Here is a 27,143-nt window from a genome sequence, read left to right as displayed (position 1 = left end):
GATAAAACTGTTATGAACGTATCAAATTTGGTCGTATTAAAGTTATGAGCTGTTCATAACTCTTACGAAAACATAAATTAATACTAATTTACAACACAGATATTGACACGTGCTTCAATTACATTAACGTTCAGAAGAAAGTTTAACAAAAATACTACATAAATTAAGATAGCATTTCCTCCACGTTCAATTAACTGAAGTTCATGCATCACTCCTTTTATTTGTTCAAATAAAAGTGTACCAAAATTTACGTCGCCAGAAACGAAAACAAAATAATTCAAAACTGACTGAGCGGAGAATCCCCCTAAGATCATTATCATCACTAAATTATTCCACTAACGCTCTCGTCTTTTGGTGCGAGCGATCCCAGGTTTGATTCCTGGTGAGGGCACTCGGTCGAAAAAGTGTGAAACGCTATTTCAGGCCAGCCACCTTGCATGAGGTATTCCTTGGTTTTCCTCATTCATACCAGGCAAATGCTGGACTGATACCTCACTTATAGGTTCCAGACCGTTTCCTTCCTTTCCTTTCCTCGGATAGTGTGCTCGCCGTGGGACGTCATCCCTCAAACGTGACATGCTAACATGGCCATAGATAGAGGTCTGCGCGGATGCGGATATATCCGCGGATATCCGCAGCAAAATGAGTATCTGCTGATATATATTTCTTTTCTGTGCGGATAGCGGATAAAGTTGCGGATACGGTATCCTACATCTTTTCTCTACCTAAAAAAATCACTATAAAATTTTTGATGATGGTGGAAAGAGCACTAATAAACGTTTGTTTTGAATTAAACGTTTTAAAACAGGTTGAAAAATAGCTAAAATCAAAATAGGTATGTTTGAAGCTTGTGACTCAGTGACAGCAAAAGGACAAGAAATGACGTGAGAGTTGTCCTTTTATTGCTCTTTTCAATATTTTTAGCAGCCGTTTTGTAGGTGAATGACATCTCTGACCTAAAAAGAACGATACGACAGGCCCCTTCGCTACTCCTCGAGTATCGCTATTTACTGTAAAAATGGAAAATAATTGCTGCCAAAGACCCTCTGATAAAGCTGAAAATTTTCAGACCATTGGCCTTCAAGATGAAGAAATGTGTTTAAATAAAGTTTCCCCAGCCTGAGAGGTCAGGAACCAAAACCATAATTTAACACACCCTTCCGTAAACTGGAAACTGGTGGCAAACTGGAGAAGCGCGTAGGTCACCGAAATAGTAAACAAATCACATCATTCTTCAGCAGCTAAAATCTAGAAAAATACGCTCATCTCCCTCTCTCTTTACTGTTACTTGACTGTTCTTCTTTACTGTTTTCTTTGAAGTACAGCAGATACCGAATGCACATTTGCAATCCCGCAGATTTCCTTTTTCGGAGAGGTACCAATGACCTCAATGAAGATCCCGACGGATTGGAGTTTTATAACAGCAATATCTGTCTCTCTCCTTCTCTTCGTGTGTGTATGTATATTCTGGGCCTATGGTAACGAAAGAAAGAACAACCAATGCGTTGTTTCTCCGACCCTAAGTGTGTCCAACAATAAGTGGAGGCTGAAAAAAATAGTAAATTCCAAACTTCCTCTATTGCCTCTTCCCGAAATTAAAGGCATAGACCTCCTATTTGTATTCGAAGTTATTTTTACTTCTAGTTTCAGTAAAAGCGTGGTCGTGAAAGCATTCAGATTGTATTGCGTTGTTAGTTTCGGCACTTTCTTTATTTAGTGTAATTGCTGGTGCTAGTGTCAGTTTGGGATGGAGGCTACCTCAGCCACTACAATTACTTCCAAATTAAAGCAGGGAGTATATACTATTGTGCAAGAAAATAAACTGAAATCAATAATATGGAAAAGTTTTGGTCATGTGTACGATGGTGATACTAAAGTCAAAGGTGTTGTGGCATGTTTCCAATGCAAGAAAGTTTACACTTACAAGGGACATCAGTCAGGTACATCAAATATAGCAAAACACAAATGTGATCTAAAGCAGGCGTCGATGATTAGTTTTTTGAATGTGAAACCACAGAACAAGTGTGTTCCAGTTCCACCGAACTTAAAGCAAAGTGCAACAAAAAGACTTGTGACCTTTGTTTCAAAAGATATTGTTCCTTTCTCTGTTGTTTCTGGGAACGGTTTTGTAGAATTTTCGCAATTCTTGCTTGAAACGGGTGCGAAATATGGACCAATAAACGCGAAAGATCTACTTCCACATCCAACCACGATTTCTAGGGCGTTGACAGAAGAAGCTGCGTCTCTTCAAGATACGGTATCTAGTGAGGTGAAGGAGGTGCTTGATGATATTGGTGGTGCAGTGACTGTTGACTTGTGGAGTGATCGGTATAGAAAAATAAACTATTTAGGGGTCACTTTTCATTACATTCACAAAGGAGCACTGCAAGAACGCGTCTTGTGTACTAGGGGATTGGACTGTGAGATGAAAAAGACTGGTGATAATATAAGAATTGAGATTATTCGCGTATTTAGAAGTTTTAATATCATCGAATTTATTGACCAAGTAGTGTTTGTGACTGACAGAGGTCCAAATATCGTTTCTGCTTTGCGGCAATACACAAGGATATCGTGTTCTGCTCACATTTTAAACACAATTGTAGAGAACACTACAACAAATTCAAACACAGAAGTGAATGATATTTCGTATTTGATTGGTTCTTGCCTTGGTCTTACGACATTCTTTAAAAGATCCGGACTGCAAAATCGTCTCGATAAAACCCTGAAGGGCGATATTGACACTCGCTGGAATAGTAAATTAATTATGTTTGAAAACATCGAAACACAGTGGGAGAACATCTTATCCATTCTGAAGGAAGCAAACAAAGTAGACTTCTTGGATGATTTAAACAGGGATTTGTTAAGAAAATTGATACTTTTCTTATCAACCTTTAAAGCAGCTTCCGATGAGCTTGAAGCTTCAAAAAGGCCTACGTTATTTCTTGCTGTATTATGGAAAGAGAAGCTTCAAAGTATGTTGAGAACACAAACAACACAAGACTGTTTGTTTCTTCAGAACTTGAAGAAAAAGGCGCTTGCACTTATCAGTGAAAAGTGGGACACAACAATGATCCATAAATTGGCAGTTTTTCTTCATCCTAAATACAAAAGTATGAAGTTTCTCTCAGAGGATGAGCAAGAAGAAGTTAAAAACAATGCTAGAGAGATGGTAGCGAAGAGGATGAAAAGCTCTATCCGAGAAGAACGACTATCTCCACCAATAAAGAAGCAAAAGTTCAGTGTTGACACCTTTCATGAATTTGAAGATTCTTCTGATGATGAAGCCACAGGAAGTCCATCAAGCCGGAAAGATGAAGTTACCAGCTATGTACATGGGAAGTTTCACTTCGAAGAGGATTTTGACCTCATTGCCTGGTGGTTTCAACAAAAAGAAGAAATGAAATGAAATCTTTAAGTTTTACGTCCCACGGTTATGCCGGTTAGGCTAAAGGAGACGGTGATAATGAGAGATGAGTGAAATGGTGGAATGAAGAAAGTGGGAGGAAACGGGAGAACCCCGAGAAAACCCACGAGCACGGTGTTTGTCCACCACAAAGTTCACTTGGCGGGGGCTGGGATCGAACCCGGGACCCCAAGCACCAGAGGTGAACGCTCTACCACTGAGCCACCGCGCCCCCCAACAAAAAGAAGAGTATCCCTTTCTGAGCAAAGTGGCATTGTTTGTCCACTCTGTGCCCGCTACAAGTGCTCCATCCGAAAGAAGTGTTTCAACTGCAGGTCATACTTTGCAGGATCGACGCACTAGTCTGAATCCAAGTTCAGTCGATGATATAATTTTTCTCAACAGCAACTTACCTTAACTCCAAAATTTGCAACATGTATAAAAAAAAGTGTGCTGTCTGTGGCAAATAATAACTAGAACATTATGTTTCGTTTGATTTTTTCTTCTTTTGCGTTAAAACCTCTACCATAAATATGAAGTGTTTTTAACGTGAATTGTGATGTGTGATTGTATGTGAATTTGTTTGCGGTGCTGTGATTAATTTTTAATTCTTAATAACGATTATTTCTATTTCAGCTTTGTGTTTTGAACAAATGTTCCTTTTTTATGAGTAATGATGTTTAAAAACTTAGTGACGTGGTCCAAAATTACTCGATAGAGGGGATATCACCTACGTGGAATTATTTTGGTTCGATACCTGCATTTGAAGATCTTGGGTAAGTACATAGATCGTTCATTAATTTCTAATTTGTATCTGCACGGTTTATATTACATTTTATTTAGCGTAGTTGATATTTGATCACGAGAAAACTGATATATTGTCTCGTTTGATTAAGAAAACTACAAGGGATAGCTATTTAAAATGTGTTTAAAAATATTTTCGAAATCATGACTATTATAGAATATATAAGTTGTATATATTTGCTACCTCATTATCTGCGGATGCGGGGGCGGATAGAGATGTTGCGGATGCGGATAGAGATGCTGCGGATGCGGTATGGATGCGGATGCCATATTTTATATCCGCGCAGACCTCTAGCCATAGATGTCCAAAGCTCAGAAATCTAAACCCAAAACCCCCTAAATTGAATTCATTTGAAAATGTTTCAAATAGTTGCATGTACCTCCAAATAGAATTTTAATTGCCGAAGGTTTGTGTTGTGCAACAAAAGAAATATCATGTTATATAAATAATATTTCTGTAATGTGCTTCTGTCGCGCATTAACTGAAGTTGAAACGTAGAAAAATTAAACAGGTCCAATACACATAAATATTCAGTTACTGTGCCTTGGGATTACCTAGAAGACTTATTCGAAGATTGTATGACATAATTTCTACCTTTCAATACTCTCTTGAAATCTAAGTTATCCGGAAGAAAGGGCTAGTAGTGGAAGGGGTAGAAGGTGTTATTAAAAATCCGGATCATTGTGAATTTTGGATAATGTTGATAATACTTTTACTGGGTTATCATAGAAAAGACCGGTTTTCCTTCCTTAGTTAGTGATTTACGAACATACCTCCAATGGCGTACTCCACTTTTCCAGGTGCTCCTAAATATGATATACATAAATTTTAATACATATGGTAACTACAAAGAACTTTAAAAAATGAAGAATACAGTATATAACCATTCTACTAAAATCTTGTGTAAGCAAGGGGGCGCGGTGGCTCAGTGGTGGAGTTCACCGGTGGACGTCGAAAGGTGTGGAAGTGCTTTCGACCTGCTCCTGTGCTATTACGATAAGTGACTAACGCCTGTGTGCTTTACAAGCTTTTTTTGTGGATTGTGATTATTGGAAAAAGACATGCTTTCAATTCGTAAAAATACTGTGAAATTTGAATTCGACCGCTCTATGCGATGTATAAAACCTAGTCCGAGTGACATACATATTTGGTTATCTGAAAACTTCAGTGACGTTGTGAACCAAGCAGTCGCTTTACAGCTACATAATGAGGACTTTGCTTTGTATGTGAAATTTGAAAATGATATTGTGTTTAATGAAGTGTTGAATCAGTTACCTGAAACTGTTCCCTATGTTCATTCAAATGGAGTACGCAGCACTGTTCGTATTTCGGATGCTGAAATCAATTACATCAAAGTTCGGGTATTTGATTTGCCTCTTGAAGTAGACAATAGTTTTCTTCATGATGTGTTGAGTGAATATGGTGAAATCAAGCAAATTATAAACGAAAAGTGGAGTGCTTCTTATAAATATGCCATTTTGAATGGGATTCGCTCTGTATATATGACTCTAAAAAAACCAATTCCTTCAAAACTTAAAGTGATGTCATACTCTGCATATGTTGCTTACTCGAATCAACCTAAAACGTGTTTCCGATGTCTCGGGACTGATCATGTACTCTCTCAGTGTAAATTACCATCCAGTGGTTCACCTCGACCAGATTCTTGACCGAGTGCTTTAGAAATGACTGATTTATCCACTGGCGGGTTACCGACAAAATGAAAAATAGGAACGCATGCTTTAGGGCAGTCTTCTAACCATTTTCCTCCTTCTACATCTACCAATCATGACTCTCATAGTATCCTGCCTGCAATTGCCGATCTTAATGCCTTTCCTGCTCTCAAACCGCCGTCATGTGAAGAAACTTCCCCAGAACCTCTGTTGTCGGCTTCGAACCCAGACCCTTTAGTGCATACTTCAGATATTGAACCGAAGGCTGCCTTATCGATTATTAGTGAAATTACATATGCCATGTCCCACCAAAATACGAAGAATCAAAAATCTACTTCTGCTTCACTTGATATTAATGCCACCTCCCCTCGTTCCGAAAAACAATTGAAGCCGAGTTCTAATCAACTCCCTAGACGTTCTTTAAGGAAGAAGAGGAAAGTGTTGTCCAAGGACAGCCGTACGATTACAGACAGTGGAAGTGAAATCGAGTCATTGACTCAGAATAGCGACGTTGAACCAAGCTTAGAAACCCAGGAGACTTCCTTTGGCGATAAACAACACGTCCAAGTAACGAAGCAGTCTGTTACATAACCAGCTTTGGAGTGTTTCCCTCCCCTTTTATGCGTGTCTGCTACAGGTGTTTTGCGACCATCTCTTTGTTTACAACTATGGAATGTATTTCTGTGAAGCAGTGTTTTCTTTCTGTTTTGTATTTACTACTATTGTTTTTTCTGTTATGTTGATTTGGAGGGAGTTACGTTCCGATAATACCAATTATATGTTCTACCGAAGTTTACATCTTATATGAGGTTCTGCAGTTCAATCCTGCTGTGATCCCCTTTTCCTTCAAACAAATGCAAGAAAATTTTGTTCTTTAAATATAAATGGTATAAAGCCTGACTGTTATAAGCAGAGCCTTGAACTATTTATTCAACAACATAATTTTGAATACGTTTTACTACAAGAAGTCAGTTTTTCTGACTTCAGTTTTCTTCCCACATACAGTGCGATTGTAAATGTAGGTACCAATGCCCGTGGGACTGCGATCCTAGTGAAAGATGGTATTGACTACTCTCAACTGAAACGAATTCCATCGGGACGTGGTATCAGTGTTTACAATGATGGCATCAATGTGTTAAATCTGTATGGTCCATCAGGCAATAACAAACGTGCTGAACGTGAACGTTTTTATAATGAAGATATATTGTCCCTATTACCGGCAGATTCTAGTTCCGTTCTTGTGGGTGGTGACAACACGTTGGAACAACGGGACACGACTTCTCACTTCCGTCCTAGCATGGCACCACCCACAAAATCTTTATCGCTTCGAGATGTATGGTAGTTCCATTGGCAGTTCCCTAAATTCACGTACAAAAATTCGGAAATGATATCCAGGCTCGATAGGTTCTATACCACGAATACACACATGTATAAGGTCATGGAAATTGATATTCTTGTTTCACCGTTCAGTGATCATGCTGCCCTTTACTGTACTATAAAATTTCAGAACTATATTAGACCAACATACGGATCAAGCTATTGGAAATTAAACACTACCCTTTTACAACATAGTGATGTGCGTACAGACTTTCATATGCGTTGGACATATTGGCAAAAGCAAAGAAAATCTTTTTCAAATATCATTCAATGGTGAAATCGTTATGTTAAACCGAAAATAGGTGTTTTTTTCAAGTCCAAAGGTCGTGAACGAAAGCAGGATATACACAATACACTGGAATATTATTATCGTGTTTTAAATTACTTCTGGAATCATCCTAGTAGCCTACCAATCGTCAACAGAAAAAAAATATTAAAGCACGCATTCCCAGTGTACAATCACAATTACTTCAGAAATATTATGTCACAATGGACACGAGTGATGTAATTCCTAATGATCAACCGTCTCTTTACCATTATGTACGTCACCAAAAACAGTGACTTTCTCAATATGTGAACTCTCTTCAGACAGAAGATGGTAGGATTTTCACAGACACTCATCGTATTCATCAGACTATTTTTAATCATTTTAGTGACATGTATGGAACAATTACCAAGGATCAGCGCACTATTAGTAAATATTTACAAGTGTCACTCCCTCAAGTACCTGCACATTTATTTAATACCCTTATGGTACCTATACAGAAAGAAGAGATTTATTGTGTGCTTAACAGTTGCAAAGATCGAAAATGCGCAGGGGCTGATGGCATCCCTTATGAACTTTACAAGCAATATTGGGAGATTTTACAGGATATTTTATGTGAATTATATAATGAAATGCTCCGTCAACGTAACATACCCGATAATCCAGGAATAATAATACTAATTCCAAAGAAAGGGAAAGCAGTTACTGTTTATGATTATCGTCTTATCACGCTACTTAACACAGATATCAAAATATTCCAAAAAGTTCTTGATGATCGCCTTAAAGCGATCTACCCTTTGTTTATTAGTGACTACCAAGCCGCATTAAATCCGAAGTATAATGTGTTTGCAACGCTTAGTAAAATTCGTGATCTCTCAGCATACTATAAGTTTGAACGGAATCCTGCTTTTCTCTTATCCGTTGATTTTAAACAGGCTTTTGATTGTCTATCTCATGACTACTTATTTGCGATCCTTCGTGCGTATGGTTTTCCTCATTCATTTGTCCAGGTCGTACAGTCAATGTATACACATGCTACAGCAAAAGTTCAAATAAATGGGCATCTCACCTCCCCTCTCAATATTAATTGTGGCATCCAACAAGGATCTCCGTTATCTATGGGATTATATTGTCTTGCTATAGACGTTTTATTACGAAAACTGATGCAACTCCATGAACCTCAATTACATGATTTTCAGGTACTCAATGTGCAAGCTTTTGCCGACGATGTGAGTTTAATGGGCACAACACCGAAGCAATTTTGTTATCTCCAAGACTGTTTACGCGACTACCAAAATGTGAGTGGAGCTAAGATTAATTATATGAAATCAACGGTTATGTTTTGTTATGTGGACGCCCACCTGGGCTATTTTCCTTTAATGGATACTTATACTATAGCCGATAATGTTAAAATATTGGGACTACGTTTCTCTTGTGATTTACAGTGCTCTTACAATTTAATATGGGATCCAATCGTACAGCAGATTCGCTTATTAACTAAAGAACATAAGTATCGTCGACTGAATTTATTGCAGAAAACTTGGTTCCTGAATACGTATAATTACTCCAGACTTTGGTCTGTCGCACATATATACCCGTTACCAGAACTGTATTCAAAAAAACTGGATTCTTTATGTGTTTTTTTCTATGGTCAAACATGTTCTTTCGAATTCATAGAAATACTCTTTATCTTCCATGTTCTGCGGGTGGATTCAATTTAGTGAATATTAGAAAAAAATGTCAGACACTGTATATGCGAACAACCGACCGCTATTACATGGACCAAACGACTCATACGTATCTGTGGTTCCACTTTTGGGCAGAAAATATATTTCCGAATAATCCGCCTTTAATTCGTTTTTATAAATTGATCCCAGATTATGCACGTCCTCTTATTCAATACTGGGCTTACAGTGGTATTCAAGATAATCCCAGTGATTTGTCTTCCAAACCACTATATTCGCTGGTAATAAAACCAGTTTATGCGAGTACTAGTCCAATAGTGTGTCAAAAATTTCCACAGTATAAATGGCCACGTATATGGAAAAACTGTAATTCCGAGTGTCTTACAGACGATGTTAGAAGTGCATGGTACTGCCTTATTTATGACTTATTGCCTACAAATAAGAAATGATTTTTTATCCATCCTGTAGTGAAAGAGGAGTGTTCCTTATGTGGTCCGGTTGATACTTTACTCCATCGCATCACGTCCTGTATTTCTACACGACAAATTTGGGATGCCTTGTGTCGGATGCTGGGACTTATTTGTCGACAGCCACCATCTACATTCTCTCCCTCCATCTTACGATTTCCAGACTATCGCTGGTACCCGCAGACCAAACTAAATGCGATTAATTGGTTGAATGGACATTATATATACTATATATTACAATATTCTACTAAGTTGTCATATTTGGATTTTATTTGGTACTTACAAGCTCGGAGATTGCATTTGCTTAATCCAACTTCTCAAATAGAGACAAAAAAGTTTGCAAATTTCTTACGCATCTTGCTTATCCAACAATAATGTAGTATTTTTATTTTTCTCTCTGTAGTGATTTACTTCTCCTGATTTGTTGTGTTGTACAATCCGCGGCAAAAAACCTGCAACATGAGGATGTAAGTTTATTGTGAAACTACGCCTAACAGCACAGGGAATGAACATAACGTCTAAGTGGAACGAATCACGCCAGGATAAACCTCGGGCTCCTCCCATGCACACTTATTTTGGAGCAAAAGACGTCGCCATTTCACAATAAACTTATATGCTCATGTTGCAGGTTTTTTGACGCGGATTGTACAATGTACTATTAACATTCATGTGAAATAAAAAAGTGAAAAAAGTGGTAGAGCGTTCATCTCCGGTGCTTGGGGTCCCTGGTTCGATCCCAGCTCGCGTCGTGTTGACTTTGTGGTGGACAAACACAGTGCTCGTGGGTTTTCTCAGGGTTATCCCGTTTCCTCCCACTTTTTTCATTCCAGCCTAACCGGGATAACCGTGGGACGTAAAACTTAAAGATTTCATTTCACTTCGTTTTTCTTGTGTAAGTATAAACATAGATCTTACAGAAAATGGGTATTTCTTTTAACAAAAAAAAAAAAAAACACCTCTATATAATGTTTGTTTTTCCTCATCTTAGATATCATTGTAATATCGGGGATCACAAATGGCACATACTACTTACAGTAAAAGCGGAATCCGTTTCAATATCCCTTTAGTAAGAGGGAAGGGCTTCAGTCGGGTCGGCTCATACCTACAATACTTATACTGATCAATCATGAATTTTGTTACTCTAATTTACCTAAGTGGATGTACGTAGTTGCATTTTTTTTATTACTATACCAGCAGTATCTGAGCATGACATTATTTTGTTCCTCGATTTTTTTCTTCATTTTAGCCATTTTTTACTTACATAAAGCAAAGGTGAAATCAAACAAATGAACTTCCTAAAACAATCCTCCTTTTCTTATAAATGGTTTATCGGCAAATTTCCTACAAGTTGTGATTTTAATCTTGCGTAGTGTCAAAAACCATGTTTCAACTGTAAATATTATAATTATACTTGTAATTATAAAAACAATAATAATATCTGTATATGCTCTGTGCATGGAGAGATCCGCCGACAAGCATTGTTGCATAAATTTATATTCATACTAGCAGCGTTCACCCCGCTTCGCTGCGGTCACCCCGGAACGCAATAAACTTTGTTACTTAGATAATTTTTACTTTTTCGCTTTCAAGTGATATGATAAAAACCATAGAAGATTGCAGTAAATCTTAACATTATATCGCCTGTCATTTATGTTAACCCGCCCCGCTTCGCTGCGGTCATCCCGGTGCTGGCATATTGTAAAAGTGTCTGTAAAAATAAGCAAATCAATTAAAAAATTTTAAACAGAAGATTCAAGCTATTTTCCGCTGTATATCGCCTGTCATTTATGTTAACCCGCCGAGTGACACGGTCATGCGGGTTGCATATAAATACGTTTATTTTTACCTATGATGAACTAATAACAAAGGATTTGTACGTTATGGACACTTGAATGGTCAATTATCTCAAGACACTGGTAATTAAAAATTAAAGTGATATGATAAAAACCATCTAGGGTCCAAATCCTAATAACCCCCCAAAAATGAAAGAAATTGGTTCAGCCGTATTAGCGTGATGAGCGGACAAAGGATTTTGTACGTTCTCTTTTATATATATAGATATAAAAGATGCTTCCATGGGTGAATAGTTAACGTCGTGGCTTCATAAACCAAAAGTTCTTGGTTCAAATCCCGCCTCCGAAAGCTGTGAATGTTCTAATTTATTATTCTCCAAATATTAAGATCTTCCTCTTTCTGTGCTATTATTTGATGCTTCAACAACAGTTCTCCATCTTAATTAGACAAATGAGGGTGAGCTTATTTCTTTCTCCAATTCTAGCCTTGCATATTGGATGTATCCCTCTCTGTTCCCATATTTGATTCTCTCAACCTCATCTCTCCCTCTCTGTCGATCGCTACGAACTCACATGATCTGGGATCAAACGTTCGACTCTTGAGGCCTCTATCAATGAGCATCGTAACTCCCTATAGGTTTGTTTCGTGTCGGCTGCGTACGTACCTTTAGGTAATTTAAACAGAGAACATATACAAAAAAAGAGTAAAACAATCGTTTTCATCTTAGAAGTTTCGATCTCCAAGATGCTTCTCGTAGTAGGCGACCAACCATAGAAAAAGTGAATTATATTCTGGCAGAAGTTGAACAAGGCCAGCATGTGTTCAGTCATAATATCGCCAATGACCAGAAAAACATCAACAGTGTTAATTATTCGGAGAAAGCTAACTGAAAAGTGTTGGAAATATGTGACTACAGCACGTGTTCACTTACGGCTGTTCAATGTTAACAGAGTAACCGCGGTGTTATACCATACGTGTCCCGATACAAATATTAATGTTCTAGTTATGGTAAAAGAAAAAAATTTTTACCTTGTTCATACTAAATTTTATCTGCATAGCTATATCTTGGTCTTCTATCTTCTTGTATGAAGCGTTCTCTCCCTCCTGACTTATTTCTTACAGAGACAGTCCTGTGCATAGGCTTTTTACTGTATTTCTTTATACATTTTTACTTCCTGATGGAACCTAGTCTGTTCTGTTCTAAGTCCACACTTGTTTCACTACCTTCGAAGAATTTCACTACCATAGAAGACAAAACTGTTAAATGGAACTATTCTCTTTTAGAAAAATGGTGCCTCTTCTTTTCAACTTACTGAATCTCGGCACGAACGAGATCGAGTTGTCATAACCGACAACTCCCGATATTCACCGAACACACACGGAAACTTGTAAACCAGGGATACAAATAACCGCTCGCCCGTTCGCTCACTCGCCCGAGGCGAGTGGTTCATCGGTGCGGGCGAGTATTTAATATCATACCGAAGGTAAGTAAATGATTTCTATTGTGGGATGTGGGCTAGTAGCTTTATTCTTGGGCGAGTAAAATTTTGATGCTTATTTGCATCCCTGTTGTAAACATAATCACAGATTCTTCAGTATGTGTAACACTTTCCCTTGTTGACAAGTTGTCTGTGAAAAAGAAATACTAACTAAATACAAACAGATACAATAACATATATACAACTATGTACATCGACTCATAACTTCTTAGTTCACTAGTCCTATCTGTTTACATAGACACACTAGGCGGTTCTTCATAAGTGGTTTCGTTAGTAAATCGGCTAGTTGTTTCTCTGTAGAAATTTGTTTTACTTCTAATTCATTTAATGTAACCTTCTCTCGTATAAAGAACTGTTTCGTCTGAATATGCTTAGTTCTCTTGTGAAATTCAGGGTTTGAAGAACGTTTCCCAGCTGCACTGTTATCTACTTGTATTACCGGTATCTACAGTGACTGTGTGATTTCTTGAAAAAGACATTTAAGTCAAATAACTTCTTTGGCTGCTTCAGCAGCTGCAACTAGCTCCGCCTCAGTAGTGGATGTCGTCATCATATTTTGTCGTTGACTTATCCAACTAATAATTCCACCTGAAAATAGTACAAGTACACCAGTGGTTGATTTTCCTGTCTTGTCACATCCAGCAAAATCAGCATCACTGTAGCATTGTAATATCCCTGTGTTCGTATTGTGCAAATAAACAATTCCTAATTCAACAGTTCCCGCTAAATACCTAAATACACGTTTGAACCTCATAACATCTGTCTCTGAAGGATGTTCTAAAGTTCTTGATAATACACTTACACTATAGGCTATGTCACGCCTTGTCCCTAACATCAAATACATTAAACAACTAATTGCTTCACGATATGTCTTGTTTTCCGTTTCTGTTTGATCTGATCTCTTTATTCTCAGAATCGGAGTAGACACAGTTCTACATGAGTCAAAATTAAATTTTTGCAGTAGTTTGCTTGTGTACGACTTTTGATGTTACCATTCCTATACTTCTCTACTTCTAGTCCTAAGAAGTATTTCGCTTCTTGTACAGTTATCTTAAATTTTCTCTTCAGTTCTCTCAAGAATTCTTCAACCTCTTTCTTGTTATGGAATGCAATTAATCAATCATCAACATACAAAGAGATAAGTATCTTATCTTCCTTTCTTTCCCTAATAAAAAGGCATGAATCTGCTTCACTCCTCTTAAAGTCTTGAGCAAAAAATCACCAAAGCGTTATTACATCAATGAGGTGCTTGCTTCAATCCGCATAAGCTTCTTCTTAACCTACATACTTTCTCTGATCCATCTTCATACCCTTCTGGCTGTTTTATATATAACTCTTCCTAAAGTTTTCCATATAAAAAGGCTGTTGATACGACAAATTGTAATAAGTGCAAACCTTCATTGGGTGCTACACTTACAATTGCTCTTATGATTCCAAGTTTCTCAACTGGACTGAACGTCTGTTTATAATCAACGTTCTTCTTCTGACTAAATCATTTCGCAACTAATCTGGCTTTGTATATTTCAATTCTATCATCTGGTTGCGTTTTCACTTTATAAACCCATTTAGAAGGAATTGCTTTCTTTTATTCTCGTAAGTTACATAATTCCCATGGCTCATTCTCCTGTAATGATTTCATCTCATTACCCATTGCATTCTTCCATTCAAAACTCTCTTTACTTCGAATAGCTTCATCATAGGAAGTAGAATAGCCTATTTCACTGACAATCTATTCCAATGACTTCACAAAATCATCATATTTTGCTGGCTTTCGAAACTTTGAACGATCTCTAAGTACTCTTTCGATCAATGAGTTCTTTCTCATTACCGAACGTGGTACGTAACTGCGAATCGATCTCATCTTCAATTCGAATTTCTTTCTCCTGAAACGAAGACTCTGATTTTTCTTCTATAGTATCTTCATTCTGAGCTTCTCTTCTTTAAAGATGGACTTCTTCTCTTGAAGTTTCTTCATTTGTATTCTCTTTGAAAATAGCATCTCTGGATATTACTAATCTCCTTTCATCTTTGATCCAAATACGATATGCTTCATCTCCATTATATCCAATAAGGTATCCTTGTTTTGCTTTCTTATCCATTTTTCTTCTTCTTTGTACTGGAATATGCACAAAGCACTTACATCCTTTGTCTTATGTGCTTAATTCTTGGTTTCTTCTTCTTCCAAAGTTCATACGGACTTACACCTTTCTGAGATGACTTTCCCGTTCTGTTTAAAATGTAAATTGCAGTAGAAACCATTTCTGCCCACATTTCTGATGGAAATTGTACTTCTGGATTGGAATAGAGAAACGTTCTTGCCATTTCTACTATGGTCCTCATTTCTCGTTCGCTTCAGCATTATCAAATTTTCCTCCATTATCACTAAGAAATTCCTTAATGGCATAACCTTCAGCTTAGCACTTGCTAATACTTGTCACAATGCCTCCTTTACCTCCGATTTCTAATGTACAAATACACCATACCGATATTTCGAATAATCATCGCGAAACACTACCAAATATCTGTACTTTTGAAACGATTCGTGTAAAGGGCCCCATACGTCTGCCGACAGTAAATCTACGACTGCTGATGACGATTTTCGATTGCTAAAGGGTAACCTATGTGCTTTCCCATATACACATGATTCACACAACGTGCTGTTGTCTTTATACATTTTTTTTTTCGTTTACCTTCTATATTACCTTAACATCACCTTTTCTAGTAAAATCAGCTGTTCACTAGCTGCTGATCTAATACAACAAGGATTTTCAAACTTCTCAAAATTAACGAAAAACTTTGAAGTATTAGTGACGTGTTTCGTTGCTCCATCGTCAATCCACCAGGCTTCAGGGCAATCTCCTTCAGCTGTATATTCTTTATTCGTTACCTTAACTACTGTCAACCTCATTTCACTTGGCTTCAATTTCTTCTATTTCTGGAAGGCTTTCCATCTTCTATCCATTTTCAACAAGTTCGAACAAAATTATTTTTAAGTTGACAGTAGTTACAAATGTCATTCTTCCTAGAATTTTTCTTCAATCCTTGCTTCGGTTGATTAACAACTAACGCCTCTCGTGAAGAAGATGCACCCTTGTACTTTGTTTCTGATGGATCTTGCACAAAGTTCCATTCAAACACACTATTGCGTACTTAACTCGTCAAAAGTACGTTTTTCATCCTTCGTGAGCAACATCCAGCTTGATTTAAACGTTTCAAAACTACTGGGAAGGATGTATAACACTTACAAACCAATAACATATCTGGCAGTTCTGTGTGTTCTTTCTCATTCAAACCACCATTAAGTTCCATCCACAAACTATTTAATTTCCAACATGTGTAGAAACATCTTCACTTTCGTTCCACGAAAAAACAAATAAATCCATACATACTTTAAACAACTGATCTTTAGAAGTAGCTTCAAATAACTGTTTCATGGAAAACCGCATCTCTTTAGTGGTATCCTTTTCCATAATTTTCTGATAAACCAAATCAGTTATTGCACTTGTGATCATAGTTTTCGCATAAATATTGGCTTTACGATAAATGTCGGATTTTTTCCTGTATTTTTTCATTTGAGCTCCCGAAGCACCCTCTTCTAATGCTTCTGGTTGTAATGTACCATTACAGTTGAGAGAAATGCAACTTTTTTTTACTCACCCTGTACCTAGTATTTTTTTAAAAAAAATTTGATTTCGGTTTAATTACACGATGTATTTATTCTCTTTACTTCAAATTAATGTAATGAATCGAAAGGTCTTATTAGGAATCATATTTTCACGGAATAATATATTTATTTATGTTTTGATTAATTGTAAATCCCATTTTCGCATATACAAGTTGAATAGTTACAAGGTTTACCATTCTGACGTCATACCGAAACATAGTTCCGTCATTGGATATATTTTTTTTTTAATTTCAGACCAATGTAGAAGTTGGCCAGGTAACTAAACTTTCCCTCACCCCCTCTCACTAGACCATCCTCACTTTCAGATCCGGTTATATCTGGATTTCACCAATTTCTATTTGCTTTGTAATTTCCGCGGCTGAAAGATTTCGCCCTGATTGGAGGAATCCTCCTATCCCTGTCGTTTTCGACGCAATGTTATCATTCTCACCTAAAACGCCTTACGAAGCACAACCTATGAAAGTGATCACCATATTTCAACTGTAAAGGGACTGAAATCTTAAGAAGAATTAAGGTAACATCCAATTTAATTTTTAATAGTTAAACACTGACAACGGCGTAGGAGCCCAAAAACCTACATTTTTATTAAAGAAACAGTTAATACTTCAACGAAAGATCGGATTTTGGTTGGCAAGACGCCATGTTGCTGCCAAGCTAGTACAACAGAATGGGAGCGTGACTTTACTTTCCTTTTCTTTCAAACCAACAAGTTCAATTAGGGGTTAGGGAAAATACGACCTGTCTTGTGTGTTTCGTTCGTGTATTTGGTAGATGTGATTGTTTTATTAATGAGTAAAGGCATGTACTTATTAGGTTTCATAATCGTAACATTAATCATCATAATGGCAGCCTAAGCTAACTAAAAGAGCTTCTATTCATTTTCCGAATTGAACCATTTCTAGCGGGGGAATGGGTTAGATAATATTCGTGATTAGGACCTTTTTCCCTCTCAGGGGAAATGTCCCTCAATAAATCTTGTTAAGGTGCCCCCAGGGCTTCAAACTCTAGTAAACATGTTTTAAATAATTGGTCAGGTCAATTGGACCTAGGGTTAACCTTCTCATTTTGTCCCCCTAAAAGTTCAATAGAGCCAACTTCATATACCGACAAGGAGTAATGTGTTTGAAGGTACTTGCCTTTAATATGCCTATAATAAATGGTGCTTGTTTCGTTAGTAGTTTTTATGTGTAGTATTTATAGTGGTGTATGTAGTTAGTAGTTCTGTGTGAATGCGTGATTTTACTGCGAGGACAGTGTATTTAACATGTGCTAATTTAATACAATTTGTCTAACTCGAAGTACACTAAACAAGAGTAAATACTACAGTTCTGATTAATAAGTGTAAGGGTATATTTTAGTACACATTAAATTATTTCTCACATTACAGCGCCATCGTGTTCGTTTTCGGTAATAAATTATTTGTTGACATTACGTCATTGCATGAGTTAGCAATTTAGGTTGTTTGATTTTGGCCCCTTATTCTTAAATTACATCCCGTGGACATGGTTTTCGGTTCATATGAATGTACGTTTCAATGAAATAGCATGAGATATCGTAGTTTTGAAAATTACAGCTCGTTACCTCAATTAGAAACCTAAATATCCGCCGAAATCAAGAATGCATATTTTCTTAATAGAAGTAAGCCTACATGATGTTACTGTTTGTTTCGAAATGCAATATTAAATTCTCTTTTCCCGTTGCTGTAGAGAGATTACATTGTTGCTTTAGTTCTATCAGCAAATCAGAAATAAAATAATCGTTGACAATTTAACTTTCAGTGAATACACGTATGATTTTTTTTTCAAAACTGCGAAGTAAATATAATTGTGGTGTTTGGGAACAAAGAGTCCGTGGTTCGATGAATGTTATCGTGTAGTAGTTTAAGCGTGACGGATTGTGATAATTATAGATTTATTAGTGCATAATGTAATTTGTGTATGGCCTGCGTGTAAATGTATATAATAGGGTGTCCGTAAAATATTACTTCGCGTGAAAATGAGTAAATAATGAATAAATGTAATGATATACTAATAATACGATTGATATAAAATATGAATGAGATGATAGGATCCCTGTACTTAAATGGATAGGCCTAGTGTATATTATATATTGAGAATATGAATATGTTTACTGAAAATCTCTCGCGTTTTGACTTCTACACCGATATTTCATCCAACTGAGTTTGCTATTGGATAGTAATGTGTAGTTGGGAATTATATGTTACTTCACATTTAAGTATCTCATATTAACAGCTCCAGTTCTTGAGAATTTCATCAGATAGGGTATCACCATGTAGGAATTACCTTTGAAGGTTTACGGAAATTATAATTAAGAAAAATAACTGCTATATCCTGTGATCATCGGAAAGTACAGGTTTGGTCATTTGCACCTTTAACATTCATTCACTCTCCGAGATTTTGTTTTCTACGTTGCTTACATTATTTACCGTAGTGTTCATATGGCGAATGAAACGGATGGGGCTATCCAACTGGGTTACATGCGTAGGATCGAAACTGCGTAGCGTCGAAACTGCGTACGATCGAAACTGCGTACGATCGAAACTGCGTACGACCGAAACTGCGTACGATCGAAACTGCGTACGATCGAAACTGCGTACGATCGAAAATAAAACCGGCGTAGGATCGAAAACAGATAAGGTCATATGATCAAGCAATAAAAAAACAATTATTTTATAATCACAGAATATTAAGTAATAGTAATTTTTTGAAGTTATATAGGGAAAAACCGGAGTAGGATCAAAACTGTATACGACCGAAACTGCGTAGCGTCGAAACTGCGTAGGATCGAAACTGCGTAGGATCGAAACTGCGTACGGTCGAAACTGCGTAGCGTCGAAACTGCGTAGGATCGAAACTGCGTACGATCGAAACTGCGTAGCGTCGAAACTGCGTAGGATCGAAACTGCGTACGATCGAAACTGCATAGAAACGAAACTGACAAATAAAATAGTGACAAATATAATTAAATAATCATACAGGGGTGTACCCAGGAAGTTTTTCTTGGGGGACTATGACTTATTCAGGAGGACCAAAAAAGCTAAGTCTTGTCTCAGCAGGGAGAAAGGAGAAGCCTCCCCCCAAAAGCCACTACTTCTGATCAAGTTGGCAAATTCCTTGTTCAGAAGATTGCCGTTAAGTTCAATTGACTTAGCTTAACATTTTCTTAGTTACCTAGTTGCTGTGAATTGTCACTTCTTTTATGGACTTTGCAGGTGGCACAATCGAAGGTTCATGTAATTAGTTCAAGTTTTTGCTAGTTTGGGCTTCGTCCCAAATTTACTAACTTCCAGGGTTGTTTTGTTCAAAACAAAATATTTAAAACAAATGATTAAAACTTTTTTTAAACAATTGATTTTGTTTAAAACAAATTTTGTTTATGTTTTAAACATTTTGTTTTAAACACGTGTATTTTGAAGACTTGTCTTAAACATATGTTTATTTGCATTTTATTTTATGTTCGTAAAAAAAAATCTTCCAGAGCAAGAGAACTGTCCAAAAGTGCTCCCCAATCAGAAGACTATTTTCTTCCCATGTGAATGGTTTGATTTCTCGTGGCTACAGCAGGTCAATGTGGTGATTTACAATTTATTTTGTCTCTTTTCCTCCTCATTTTTAACGTATATTGTATTGTTTAAATGCTTCTCAGTTAACTTGCGAGAAAGTGTAGTAGTCGAAGGTTGGACTACTTATAGAACTGATATTAAAAAATAAATAAAATAATTATCACGGAAACAAACTGTTGTGTTATATTCATTGCGACGTTGAGGTTCTGAAATTAAAATATCGCAAGCATTCGTTTGTACAGTACATGTTAGTTCTGTCTCCGTACAACATGGAATCGTTTAACATGGGTTATACGTGAAGAAAAGGACATGATTTGGTACAAATTTATTAGAGTAACTCAAACTCAATCAGGTAAGTAAACGATCAAACGAGTTTGTTGCAAAACGTGTAAGAAAGAAATGGGCGGTTTAGCTCCAAGAACGAAGATCATTATGAAAAATACAATGCTTGGTAAAAATGGAAACCCAAACAAATGGTAAAAATGTTGATCCGAAAATTGCTTCTGATGAATCTAACGTCAGTGGTGTGGCTGAGATGCAACTGGAAACTTCAGGTAACAATTAATTTTGTATCAACAATATCTTTTACATTATATTATGAAAATTTTATTTCGTACCTCTTCCCCACCACAGTTCTAAATTTTCTTTGAAACTTTACAACTTGGCATAGCTTGTATGAAGAGACCAGGTGAGAAACGCAAGGTATGGCAGTCGATCGTGTAACTAACCAAGTGTGATACTTATTATAACGTTAGTGCTGAACGTCAAGGTCTGGGACAATTTGATCTCAATTTGTTTGTTTGTATGTATGTACCACGCTACAGGGTGCAATATTCAGTCTTTTAACATTAATTTTTGAGGATAGAGACACGAGGCGTCGGAATTTGCTGTATAGATTTTGACTGCGATCCCACATAAAATTTCAAAATTAGTGGGTCAGATCCCACTTTAAACAAAAAGCCCTGTCTCATATAGCCTTGCTACTGATGCAAATTGTAATCAATCAAACTAAACAAACTAATTTTATATGTTTCGAACAAACCTGGGTTGCAGGATAAATTTGGTTCAACTCAACATTTAGAGCACAAGGGATCCAAGTTCATTTTCAGAAAGGTTCACTTTTGCTCAGCAAACGTAATATCTTCGTAGCATAGGGTATGAAATAAATGAAACAAAAACCACGGGAAAGCGTATGGACTAGAGTTTCATAGGACAACCGCTAGACAAGGGCGTTGACGGAATGGGGAGGAGGGCTAATACCTCCTTGCTCATACATTTAAGATATTAACATTATACTTGTATTGTGTATGTTGCAGCGTTGGAATGATTAACAAGTCAAGCTCCGAATGTCATAGTCAATGATGCATAATTACGTTACATAAATGCAGAATGTGTTCAAAAGAATACATCGACGTAAAATGTCATATTTTCACAACCACGAATCCGAGATGAAAGAAAGAAAAACTACCTGAAAAAAAGGAATCTAGAATTTTGTATGATTGCCGCTAGATAGGGGCGTTCGTTTAGAAGTCATCCGTCTTCTACCCTGAATTTCAGATTTTTGGGGCAGTAATGCAGATTTAGAAACATTTTGCTTAGCAAAGTCCAACATTTAAAAATTGAAGTCCTTGCACCGAATAAATACGGATTTTGATCATTGGCTGTAAGGAGCTATAGGCCTATATTGCTTTCTTGTATATTTTTTTTTACCCAAGGATTTCAAAGGTGCCTCTACTTTCGAGTTTCGGGCCTGCTTAAAATTCAGGAAATTGGACCTAAGCAACTTCCCAGTTTTAATCATCTGTATGTTCTTCGTATTTATTCGGTGTAATTACCTCAGGCTTATTCTGTTGGACTTTGCTTATCAAAAGATTTCTAAAACTGTCTTACCGTCCCCAAAATCTGAAATGCAGGGTGCGGATGAGGGTGGTTGCCCTCCTGTTCCACTGACGCCCCTACTAGCGGCTGTCATATGAAACTATCCTACGTCCTTTCGCATGGTTTTAGTTACATTTGTTTTGGATTCTTGACTGCGAAGTATTATTTTTTGAAATAGAGTTCATTTGCTGAGGAAAACTGAAGTTTATTGAAAATGGATTTGGATATATTGTGCTCTGAACGCCCCAAATATTACCTTTCGTCAATAAATTTTTGACTCAAAAAACAACCAATTACATAGACTTGCAGAAAATATAAAGTTAGCACAATATGAAGTGTGCTTCAAACATTACTTTTCGAAAACGTAGCCCTATTATTATAAAATAATTTTATTAGCACCAGTGTTATGAAATAGTAATCAAATTTTGCAACAAAAATCTCACCCGTCTCCACGAAACGCTAGCTTAGCCCCTAAAAGCATAACTACAAAATTTTTAGAAGCGGTAACTCGAAATAATTTTCTTTATGGTTAAAATAACCGCACAACAGCATTTCTGGTAAAATTCTAGCCCTCATGTAACATGACACCATTTGCATTTGAAATTTCGAATGCTAAGCACAGATGTTCGCCATGATGCTTGATAGCACCATCTGGTGTGTCAGACCACTTCCAAGTTTCATCATTCTCTCTCAACCCGTTCTCAACGCACAAGGATGGTGAGGACTTTTGTTTTGCCATGTATATTGATAGATTGTGTGAAACCTCTATAGTTGGTAAATTTTAAAATCTACCTTAAAAGCTTATTATATCCAAGAAAATACTTACTGTATGAGAGTTACTTGAAGAGGGTGTAATAAAAGGGTCGTTATATGAAATAAGTTGAGAATTACTAATCTATACGGAAATGTTCTGTACCCAACACTGTGTAGTCTTAAAGAGAATAAAATAAATGAAAAGATCGGTTGAAAGAGCAAAAAGTCTTAATAAATACGTGATTACACGATTTTGAAATATGTTTAAAATCATATTTTAAACTGTTCAAAATGTTTAAAACATGTACTTTTTCGTGTGTGTTTTAAAACATCTTTAAAACATTTTAAACACTTTTTTCATGTTTTAAACACGCGTTTTGTTCTTTTTTTATATAAAAAAACGGTATTTTTTCCAACCCTGCTAACTTTTGACCAAGTTGGAAAATTAGAATGCGTCGTTGCCAATATTTACTTAAAAGACTTCCGTTTCTTTCAATTGACATTTGGATTAGCATTTTCTTACTTACCCAGTTGCTGTGATTTTCAATTTCTTTATGAACTTGGCAATTGGCAAAATTGAATGTTTATATAATCAGTTTAGTTTTAAGTAGGTGGGAATTTGTCGCCAGATACAAAATTTCTCATCCTACGGCCTCGCGCCTCATAAACCTACTAACATACCAAAATTCCTAGTTTTTATTCCGATTTCAATTACGGTACCTAAAATATGAGATTTTGTACATCCAAAAAGTCTATTTAAATTACACAGTTTTTTGTCTCTTTAAAGCTGCTAAAATTGGAAAATATTCACTTTTGGAAATTTTCTATATAGTCCCAGGAGGCTAAAAACTGCCAAATTTAATCGTTGTAGTTCTACTGGAAGTGCCTATACTGTAAAAAATCGTTGTATTATTTCAACGACATGCTTATGTGTTAGCACGATTGTGTTAAAATATAACACAAACAAGTGGTTAGAACAACTCAATCTCCGTTTGGAGTTGTGTGTCAAATGCCGCTAGTTGAAATGACACACAGTCTGTGTGTTAAATTAACACAAGTGTAGAATCTTCGGTGTTGTTTTCTGCGTGATTGCCAAATATGTTGGGTATCTAATTATAAAGGCTTATGAACTGAAGCTACAGGCAAACACAGTAGAAAGAAATACTTAAACAAATCCAAGTATACGCAAAATTTCAAAATACAAACCGCGCGATGTGTTTTCAATTGTTTTACAAAATGTTTCTGAAGAAACCCTAACAGCACAAGATGTGCTAGGCATGTAGCATTTAGGTGTTCTAAATTCATCTCCCACATTTGATGCATTTATTGCTTCTTTTTTAAAGCGGTTGTGTACTAGAAGCAACAAACGTATCAACTTTATTAGATGGCAACTGGCGCCGATCATTTGAAAGTGAATATGGAAGAACTATAAAATAAAGTAAATAGACAGTCGTCATTTTGTTATAAAATTAGGTCTACATGGCGAGCAGATTTTATCCCGAACGGTTATCGTCGAATATACGCGGGTTAAAGGAGCACTCTGATTAGCCAAATTCAAAAGACCTTAAGAATTTATCCCTCTACAAGCGACGGTTTCTTCACCGCATCCGTGGCCAAGTCGGAAGAGCACGCGGCTAGTAATTGAAAGGTTGGTGGTTCCTGCCCCTCCCTTCTACAATTTTTCGGTGGCTTGGTGAATTCAGAAGAGGCCGGACATCGCTTAAAGATGAAGAGAGAGCTGGACGTCCGGCAACAGCTGTGTCAGATGAAAACATTGCCGATGTGAAACAAATGATTCGAGAAAATCCTCGAACAACTTTCAAGGATATTGAATCTACAGTGAACGTTGGATTGCCAGCCAGAACAAAAATTCTTCATGATCATCTTCGGCTCAGGAAGGTTTCATCTCGTTGGGTGCCTCACACTTTGACTGAACACAGAAACGCATGCGTGTGGAATGGTGTGAAGAAATGCTTGCAAGATTTGATGGAGGCAATTCTCGACACGTCTCTGACATAGTTACTGGTGATGAGACTTGGATCTATCAATTTCACCCTGAAAATATACGCCAGTCTACAGTTTGGATATTTCCAGACGAAAATCCACCCATGAAAGTGAAGCGACCGCGATGTGGGGGAAGAAGATGGTCGCAACTTTCTTCTCCAAATCTGGCCATGTTGCAACTGTTCCACTTGAAGAACAAAGGACTGTTACTGTTCAGTGGCACACCACTGTTTGCCTAACAAAAGTGTCCAAGAACTTCCATCCAGAAGCTTCCAGAAGCTTCGGGAACGGCGTCCAAGAACTGGATTGCGTGGGATCCTGCTTCATCATGACAACGCGTCCGCACACACGGCCAACATCACAATTCAGTTTTTAGAATCTACGGAGGTCAAACTTATGACTCATCCGCCGTATAGCTTTGACCTCGCCCCGTGTGATTTTTTATATTCCCCAGGATCAAAGATCGCATGCGTGGGAAGAGATTTTGCAGCCCTGAAGAAGCTGTAGTGGCTTACGAGAATGAACTTTCAAAACTTGAAGAAAAATACTGTCAACATTGCTTCCAAGAGTGGTTTTCAAGGATGCAAAAATGTATACAGTGTAATGGTGAATACTTTAGAAAATGTAAGTGTTAAATTGATTTTAAGTATGTAAGTTATTGCACATCTCAAAACTTTCGTAGTGACCCTCATATATTAGGGTGGGCCGAAAAAATATTTTTTTTCCTTTGTTTGAAACGCTATACTGCGGAAAACTTGCCCCTATGGTAGATAAATAAAATGCAAAAGAAATATGTCTTTTTTTTTTTACGTCTGGCTGTAGCGTAACGACCCTAAACCTTGAAAAAATATACGATTTTCGTAACTTTTCCAATACATGGAGAAAATTCAGATAACTTCTATAACAAGTTCTTATAGACATATTTCAATAGAGAAAATTATAGAAAAGATAAATAAATGTATAAGGAATACATTTTACAATTTATTAGCAGCGTATTACACTTATAAAAACACTTAAAAAAGACAAATTTCCATTGAAATAGACATTTTTCCTGATTGTGTAATACTTAAGTTTGTAATGTAATACAGTCTTTTACTTGTCTTTAGTTTCTTTTGTTAGTTTGAAAAATGATTTGCTTGAAAACTTGGCATTAAATATCTTATAAAACCATCCCTGGAATTGAAACCGACAACTTTTTGTGACGCCTCAGTTACCACCTACACGCATCGTTCTAATGCTTTGGTGTGACACGGGAATTTATCAAAGTTCCACTCAGCCGCTGTTTCACCTGATTGGACCTTAGACCAAATCTCGTGATCGGTAAATTTCCGCAGCAAAGGCTGAGGTGAAAGTGTAACAGTGTTCCAGTGAATCATTTCGGTGTAGTCTCTAGCTAGGAAATTGATCTTAGGTAGTTGGAAATTCCTTATTGACTTCCTCTTAGAAGTTAAGTTTCTAGCCTTTGTAATTCTTCTGAACCCTAAGTCTGTTATCCCTTACGTGATCCGGGGGTTTTGGGGTATTTTTCAGACTTTCAGTCAAGCAGCTACTGCATCGTCTCTATTTATCCTAGGATCATGGTTCATACCTAATTCTCTTCAGAATAAAACTGGCTTTCATATGGTACCACTTGCATGCCCATATCATACACCAGAAGGGGGAAAATTGATGCGAAAGGGAAAATTTCGGAGGGAGAATTTTTTCACACTTTGGGCCCCTCTGGAGCGGCCCTGTGTGAACGTAGAGATCTCAAAAAAATCTGATAAATAGTACTTGGTAGACTGAATGTGTGTGCCAAATTTCAAGTTTCTATCTTGAATACTAAGGGTGGGAGAAATTTTATCAAGAATCCCCACAATGCCCCAAATTACCGCAAAAGACCATGATCTCAGGTAAAAAATTTCCTCAGACATCCCTAATTACCCTAGGGTCATGTTTCGCCCATCATTCTCTTCAGAATAGAACTGCCTTTCAGACGGTATGACTCACATGTCTCCATCGTGTATCTAAGGCGGAAAATCCCGAAGAAAGGAATTTTTTGGTCTAATTATCCCTTTTTTCAACATTTAGCCCCTCTTAACCCCCGTGTTTTAACGCAGAAATCTGAAAAAAAATCTGGTAAATACTAATCTGTAGGCTGAATGTTTGTGCACAATTTCAATCTTCTACGTGCAAAAATAACCACGCCAAAAAAAAAAAATACCGAAAATGTCCAATATTCCTTTATACAGAAGTATATTTTTACAAAAATTCCCTGAGACATCCCTAATTACTC

General features: G+C 36.9%; 1 protein-coding gene across 1 annotated transcript; it reads right to left on the bottom strand.

Annotated features, from left to right (window-relative positions):
• Nucleotides 1-13,449: 13,449 nt before the first annotated feature.
• On the bottom strand, nt 13,450-15,873 carry LOC145682168 (uncharacterized). The gene is made up of 2 exons (XM_081753756.1): nt 15,668-15,873; nt 13,450-13,897 (listed from the first exon to the last, which is right to left on the bottom strand). Exons 1-2 carry the CDS (start codon nt 15,871-15,873, stop codon nt 13,450-13,452), a joined length of 654 nt encoding a protein of 217 aa, XP_081609882.1.
• Between the last annotated feature and the right edge of the window lie 11,270 nt (nt 15,874-27,143).

Source organism: Thermobia domestica, chromosome 3 (genome assembly GCF_964235325.1).
Source record: "Thermobia domestica chromosome 3, izTheDome1.hap1.1, whole genome shotgun sequence".
Lineage (NCBI taxonomy): Eukaryota > Metazoa > Arthropoda > Insecta > Zygentoma > Lepismatidae > Thermobia > Thermobia domestica.
Note: the sequence above shows the minus strand (reverse complement) of the source record. Positions and strands in the feature narration are given on the sequence as shown.

What these genes read in the sequence shown, in the direction of transcription:
- LOC145682168 (XM_081753756.1), bottom strand. Translation starts at nt 15,873, where the DNA reads ATGAGGTTGACAGTAGTTAAGGTAACGAATAAAGAATATACAGCTGAA. An exon ending in CTAGAAAAGGTGATGTTAAG is followed by an intron (nt 13,898 to 15,667) that starts GTAATATAGAAG and finishes TGACTCATGTAG; the next exon opens with AACTGTGTCTACTCCGATTC.